At 34.5% G+C, this 7,446-nt stretch overlaps 1 protein-coding gene across 1 annotated transcript; it reads right to left on the bottom strand.

The window, feature by feature from the left end:
- Positions 1 to 3,077: 3,077 nt before the first annotated feature.
- LOC129005719 (thioredoxin domain-containing protein 12-like) lies at positions 3,078 to 7,446 on the bottom strand. Its single transcript, XM_054434700.1, has 4 exons — positions 7,031 to 7,446; positions 4,415 to 4,528; positions 3,886 to 4,029; positions 3,078 to 3,318 (listed from the first exon to the last, which is right to left on the bottom strand). Exons 1-4 carry the CDS (start codon positions 7,113 to 7,115, stop codon positions 3,164 to 3,166), a joined length of 498 nt encoding a protein of 165 aa, XP_054290675.1. The 5' UTR covers positions 7,116 to 7,446; the 3' UTR covers positions 3,078 to 3,163.

The following is a 7,446-nucleotide window of genomic DNA, read 5'->3' as shown; positions in this document are numbered from 1 at the left end:
TCTTTGTTATTCAATGATTACAGATCCCAAGTTGGTTGTTGTCAACTTTTGCTTGTTTTTGGTGAAATAACATATGACACAACAGATGAATTCATTTTAATAATTGAAAGTGACTTCTTCATAATCATTTAATGTTAATGACTAAGCTTAAGTATTTTATTTATTACAAGTTCAATAATTTAATTTTATCAATGATAGCCCTTCAATTGTTATAAATATCTATTTTCATCAGTAAAAAAGGTTAAAAAACTGCCCTTTAATCGTTTAAATTTTGATTCAAATCTTTTCAATTAAAATAGTATATTTCATCATATTTCAACATTATGTAAATATTTTTGAGTATTGAGATATGATTTTGGCCCAAGAGGTTACAATTAAGGGAGATTACATGGACTATTTACAAGCAAATATATTTGAAAAATTCAAAAATTCATTAAAGGATACGTAGAAATGTGTGATTTTTACTTAAACTTATGCAAAAAAATTTCAGGGGGCCGGAGAACCCCCTGGTAATTCCGGCTCCACTGTCGCCCAGTGGAAATCCCTTAATAATTCTATGGTACAAGTTGGCTCCCAAAGTGACACATCTTGGTTGCAGCTGTACTACTATAAACAAACAGCTGTTCATGGAATGATGGAATGTTGATGTTATTCATTGAGCCATATGTTGAGCAAGTACAAATAAAGATGTAGGTATTGAATTCAATTTGCTGAGGTACGGGTATTCAATTAAGACTGACTAACTATCAATACTTCAAACACTTTTGAACTATCAATTGCAATAAGGAATATTTTTTAGATATTATTTATTTCAAACGTTAATTTTCAAGCAACAAGTGAATTCAATGACATTTATATAATGTTTTAATTTTAACTTTAAATGGACTTAACTCCATGTGAGTGAGAATACATTGGGAAAACAAAAAGACCTTTGAAAATAAAATACACATCAGTGAATATAAAATAAACACTAAATTACCAATAATGGGGAAATAGTAAATTCTAAACTTGCAAAACATGCTCGCTACAATAATCATAAATTCTACTGGGATCAGGCAAAAATATTACTCAATAAAGAACACTACACTCATTACAAAAGAACGTTTGTAGAAGGGGCGTTAAAAAGATAAGGGGTGTTAATTAAACTACATAATACTATCATTCAATAAACCAAAGCAGTATTAAAGTCAAGCCACAATGAGTAGGCCTAATATCAGTAAGAAAAGGAAAAATCATTTCATTTCAAAGAAACTACAATGTTTAATCTATGCTACAATACAACCCCCACCCCCTTGTCTTAACCTGTTAGTGACTCTTGCACCAGTGGAGGAAAAAAGAGGAAATAGCCGTCTGCTAGGTGAACTCACAGGTCTTCCAGAACGACGCATTTTCTGCACCTGTCCTGTACCGGTACACCAGTTAGTGCTGGCTGTCAGCTATCCCATAGGTATTGATTGTAACATGTTTGTGCTCGGAGGTTACATGCACATTCAAGCCATAGTCATATTCCTGTGAGTTCCCATGGAGGCGGGTCTGAACCTGCAGCCGACTTGTGCCCTTAATTGAGAGAAAGTCCCCCCCCCATGTCCTCGATCGCGAACTCCCAGCAACGGCAGCAACCCCTCGTACTAATTTGTTTGATTAGTGTGGCGTGTTTGAGTGGTAGTGCCCACAATTATGTTGTAGTTTTTTCAAGACTAGCTTGTAGGCTTCGGTCTAAAGTAATTCCAACCTTTTTTATTTTCAATGCTCCTTTCTCCTCATCCGGTTACTTTACAGTGGAATTTGCAAAAATGGGCTGCTATTGTGGTAATTAAATCATGATACAGGTTAAATGTGACCTTTAAGATAACTATTAAGATGACGATAATATTTTTGATCTAAGATTCAAGCTGTTTAGTTTTTACCCTCAACTCTATTACAGAAAAATACTCTTAAAATCCTCTTAATATTCTGTGTTAGATTTCATTAAAACATACAAAACAGTAACCACTTGAAATGGTTAAATCACTGACAGTGATACATGTGTAGTTATCGATAGCTATCTTGAATCACACTCGTCAAAAACATCTTTATCTCTTATCTTTTCCTTGCAGTGAAATTAAATGTTTTCCTACAGTCACCTAACAATGTACATGTTCTCTCACTGATTTGAGAAAGCAAAGTGGCCAATTCGCTCATCAGTGAGACAATGTTAACATTGTCTCACTCACTCCAGATTTGCAACGTGAAAGCACGAAATAGTAAGCGCGTAACATGCAGACAAGGTCGTATGCGCGCGAAATACGTTGGCAGCACTGGCTGTAAATCAGCTGGTCAGCTGTTGTACTGTTGTTTCAGTAAATGTAATATTAAAAGTTCACTTCTGTGTAAAAATATGTCACGTTTCTTTACCAATTTATTTGTTTTATGGTAACTGTAGGAAAAATATAATGTGCAACTCAAGTGCAAAGTGCAACTGCCTCACTAGAGAAACTATTCCTCACTCGCCAACGGCTCGTGAGTAAGTATTTCTCTCGAGTGAGTCAATTGCTCCCTTTGCTCACTAGTTGCACAAATAACTATTTTTATGGATTAGTTTAGTTTTATACTAAGTTATCAATTTTCAATCTGCAACTTCCATTCCACGTTATCAAATTAAAATCTAGTTATATACAATGATTACAATGCAACCATGTGCTACAATATTGATAATAGCAATCGGTTAACTTTACACATAACAGGTAGGAGCCTGCAATCATTAGAATGCATCCGCCACTCTATGTAGCCACTGTACATGCTGTAGATTGTGGATTGTATCATGTTGCTTGTGGAGCTAATCTACATCTAAATATAATGGTTAAAGAACAACTAAACCAAGGTCATCTGGCTAAAGACGTTAGAGTGTTTACAAGAAACTTAGTATGGGAAGAGTTTCTTATTTAACATTTTAAAAGTAAGATGAACATTTTAACTGCTCTGTCAGTCAGTATTCTAAGCCTAATTAACTGGAAACAACTAGTTTGTAATAAATTTAAAATTTGTCTACTGCTAATTTGACATATTTTTCAAATTCAGGAGGATGAACAAAATTATCAATTATCTAAAAACTTTTAATAGGCCTTAACTTTTAGCAAAACTGTACATATCAGGAAAATTGTTTACAACCCTCATTTCTAAGGGATCAAAGTTCATCAGCTATAGGTCGAGGTTTGGTTGAAATCTCGTCAGAAACTTTCTTCATCATTTTAACAATACTCTCTGCATCAGGATAGAAGTACTTGTACTGAGGGTTTCCATTTTCATTGTAAAACTCTGTCTGAACTTCTCCTTCGGAATCTGAAATAAAGCAATAGTTTAAACTTAAGTGTTAATCAAAGGTCCATTGTTGAAGGTTTTTAAGAGATTACTAAGTCATTATACTGGTCAATGTGTTGCTGAAATTTATCTTCAGGGTGAGCTGCAATTAAAAGATAGATTTCTGCCTCACAAACCAAATGTCGGCCAGTTTAGAGGGTCCTAATAAGTTTTTCTGGGGGTAATAAGAAATTATTTATTATTGACGATGAAACATCCAAAATCAAAATGAAACTGGTGATAGCAAAACCATAGGAAGGTACCAAGTAATTGAGCGGGAGAATCTGTTTGTTTTGATCAGTGATGTAGTAAAGCGGAAACATGTGGAAACGGCATTCACATTCTATTTTTTCTAGAATCTTATCTGTTATTTTTTTGATAATGGTGAGCGTTTTCACACTGGCAAATTTACAACTATACCACTGGTTTGATGATCTAGGTTTACAATTAGCAAAACTGGTGAATGTGCTGAATCATTGGTACCTACGATACTGCAATTTTTGTATCCCAAAATCAAACAAGCTTTTACAACATCAAAATAAAACTTACTTAAAAATAAAATCCTAGGAATATATCCACCGTCAGGAGAATAAGATTTTCCTTTAGGTTCTTCATTATCTTCCACATTAACCATTATAAAATGTTTGCTGAGTTCTTCAATTTCTTTAGATTCAGCAAATTTTGGTTTCAAAGCTGAAGCAAAAGAAGCAAAACAATTCAATTTTACCTGAAGTCAAAATATGCTTCAGAATCTTGTATGTAACTTACCTACATTACCTCATCATATTTTATATGGAGCTGTTGTTCTCAAATAGGCTAACTTTAAATTTGAGACTTGTGTTTTTGGAACCCACAAGCCACAAACCAAGAAAATGTACAAATTGATAGAAAAGTGGCTCAAGCTATTCTTAATTTGTACAAAGGAATGGAAAACATGCTTACTAAACAGATAATATCTTGTGGATCAAGTTAAAATATCATATTACCATTGATTACTTATAGTGCCTTTGCACCTTATGGAATGAATTAATACCTCTGGAAAAACATACAATTGCAATAGCCTATCAAAGTTACTCACATTTGCAAGCACCACACCAGGTTTTGTGAATAATCAACATAATTGGTAGATTATTGTTCTTAGCTTCATTCAAGGCATCGTCCAAGTTGTGCCATGGAATGTGATCTCCAAAACCTGCAACAAGTGCCAAGAATCTTCATCCATGTTAATTTCAGTTTTTACCTGATAATTCAAGCAAGGAAAACTATTAAGTTAGCTGGAGCTTGCAGGGTAAAATATCATTCCTAGAGACAAGGGTGAACAGAGCGTATATGAACTGAGAGAAAAGGTCCAGCGAAGTATTATAAAGTATTAGGTATAAAGTTGTTACCTCTGTATGAACCTTTGACGGTAGGTGTAAGTTAATGGCTCTAGAGAGTGGGATCCTTTGACAGGGATTTCGCCCTTTTCCCGGGTATTTCTCCTATTTTGTCGGTAAGGCAGTACAAGCACATGTATACCCCCTATTATTGGGGCGAGGAATTCGGTGGAACCATCACCGCCCCCCTACGACCCCCCCTTTTCTACAGAAAAGTTTTAGTTTAAGTTTAGTTTTGGTAGCCATGTGCAAAAACAGTCTGGAGATAATATAAAACAACAACTCGATTCATTATAACCTAAACTTTACCTTCCTAATCTAACCTAACTTCAAAACACTTAATACAGTCACGAATCTGCATAACACCCAATCTACCAACCTCACATGTCGAAATAAGAAGTGAAGTAAGATACAGTAGTTCATAATCAACGTTCAGTTGAATTTACAAATGCCTCTGAGACCTCTTTGAGTAAACTTACTGTTTGTCATCTTAGGTTTAACTTCTTCTTCCCTAGACGATCATTTCAATCGTTCATGTTTGTGTTAGTCAGCCAGTTCACAGTAATGGCGACAGAGACCAGCAAGAGGCATAACAGTAGGTCTAATAAAATTCAAAAAATCCTAGTTAGGCCTAATTCAGTTTTTGTGACAGCAGAAAAATTTTTGCACCATTGTTTTCAGGTAAAAATCTAGTTTCTAATACATAAATTACTAGGCCTATAGTTCTCTTAGGCACCTTCGTCGCAATAATTTCCCCTAAAAGTATGGTAGCCTACACACACCTAAAAGTACCCGGAGAAACTTAGCAATAACTTATACAGGTGAATATTTATGGTGCTCACCACAACCTAGAACTATGACAGGATGCAATCGTACGATCTATGATCCTGGCCAAGAAACAATAGGCCTACTGTAGGCCCAAACTTACTTAAATGCTTAAAAAATAAAAATCAATCGCACCTAAAAACGCATAACCGATCTAACAGATGAAAGAAACTGTACGCGGAAGTTTGCGGTTCTTGATTTTTTCCAGGTAAAGCACTTATTAGGCACAGTTCTTAGCCAGTAAATTTATGCTAGTTAATTAAGTTACATGGTGAATCAAATTCTTAAAGCAAATTTTGTTAAGATACCTAGACCATTTAGGCCTAAGCCTAAATGTATTGAACGTAAAGTTAGGCTATGTAATTATGGCAGTTAATACCTTAGTTAACCCTCTGAGCGTCACTTGTCGAAAAATCGACTCACGACACACTTTGTATAGTGTCACTTGTCGATTTTTCGACACACGAACATCGTTTACGGCGAAGGCTCTATGACTGACTGAATCGGATTGAACTGGATCGAGTTAGGTATCGTTCTTTTTGTTAGATTCAGAGCTTTCTCCGGAGGTCTGTCTCTCAGCGCTATTCATTTTAGTTCCGAAAATATTGTAGCAGACAGCTGACGTGCGTATTTGTAAACAGCTTGGTTTAACCTCGGACCAAAGACTGGATGTGTTTTATTACGTTTATCATTGTTTTAGTGTTAAAAATCAAAAGTAGTGATATACGATATACGTGGTGCATTATAAGAAGATTTAAGTGATTTTGAAGGGCTGGTTGATGATCCTGAAGAAGTAGGTAGTGATATTGATGTAAATTATCAGCCAGATTCCTAGCTATGGTTAGGCTATGCATTCTTAGCTAAACGCTATGTACTGAAATCTGTTTTTTGCCCATAACTTATTTATTTGCAAATCTACTTCCTTATATTATTATATATTTGTAATCCTCATAAAATTTAGAACAAAGTGGCTATTTTCAAATATTTATAGGCCTATAATTTATACAATTTCATTGAGCGCGAACTTATTTTTTTTTTAATTTTCCAAAATATTTTTTTTTACCTAAAAAAATTTTTTGAAACAAATGTTCCTTATGTTTTATGTATAATATTGAAGCCCATGATTTTCCAAACAAAATGGTATATAGAACAGTAGAATTGGCTGCACTTTACTTGCCGTCCTACACTCATTCGATTGTTTTTTTCGATTCAATATTTTCATTCGATATATCGTTTGGTTAGTTAGGTTAGGTTAACCTTACCTAACCAACCAAACGATATATCAAATGAAGCAATCGATTAATCGATATATCGATCGATATTTTCGTTCGAATGAGTGTAGGACGTCAAGTAAAAGTGCAGCCGTAGAATTAACATTGTTTTAAGTTTCTCAGATCCGTTTTAATAAAACCTTGCAAATGCGCCAAAAATAGGCGGACATTAAGGCCTAAACTATGGACACTCGGAGGGTTAACTTAGGCTTTTTGACTTACCTCTGGCAAGTAAGTTTTCACTTGCTTTCACTTTGAAAACCATCCAGCTAAGGCAGAAAAATATTCCTTCAGGAGATATTTTCATTGGACTCGTTTTGACGTGTTTGTAGATCACAAAAGGCTGAGTTAAGTAAAAATTTAAGGGTGACTTAAATGTGACTGAAAGTTACTTAATTTCTATTCATGAGTATGAAGCACAGTAGGCCTACTGTATGTTAATGATGTCCCACCAGTTAAATTAAAATAAATTTTAAGAGTTATAACCACAATAATTTAGACTGGTCTATTGGATATTGCTGTACGGTAATTTTGTAAATAATATAGCCTAATAAGCCTATCTAACAAGTAAACAAACCTTGACTTAATTATTGATATTTGATATTATATTGTTGACAATAATGACAATAATAAGGGAG

This window comes from Macrosteles quadrilineatus, unplaced genomic scaffold (genome assembly GCF_028750875.1).
Source record: "Macrosteles quadrilineatus isolate MER2022 unplaced genomic scaffold, UCM_ALF_1.0 Scaffold_31__1_contigs__length_1484076, whole genome shotgun sequence".
Taxonomy (NCBI): domain Eukaryota; kingdom Metazoa; phylum Arthropoda; class Insecta; order Hemiptera; family Cicadellidae; genus Macrosteles; species Macrosteles quadrilineatus.
This window is presented reverse-complemented; position numbering and strand designations above follow the sequence as displayed.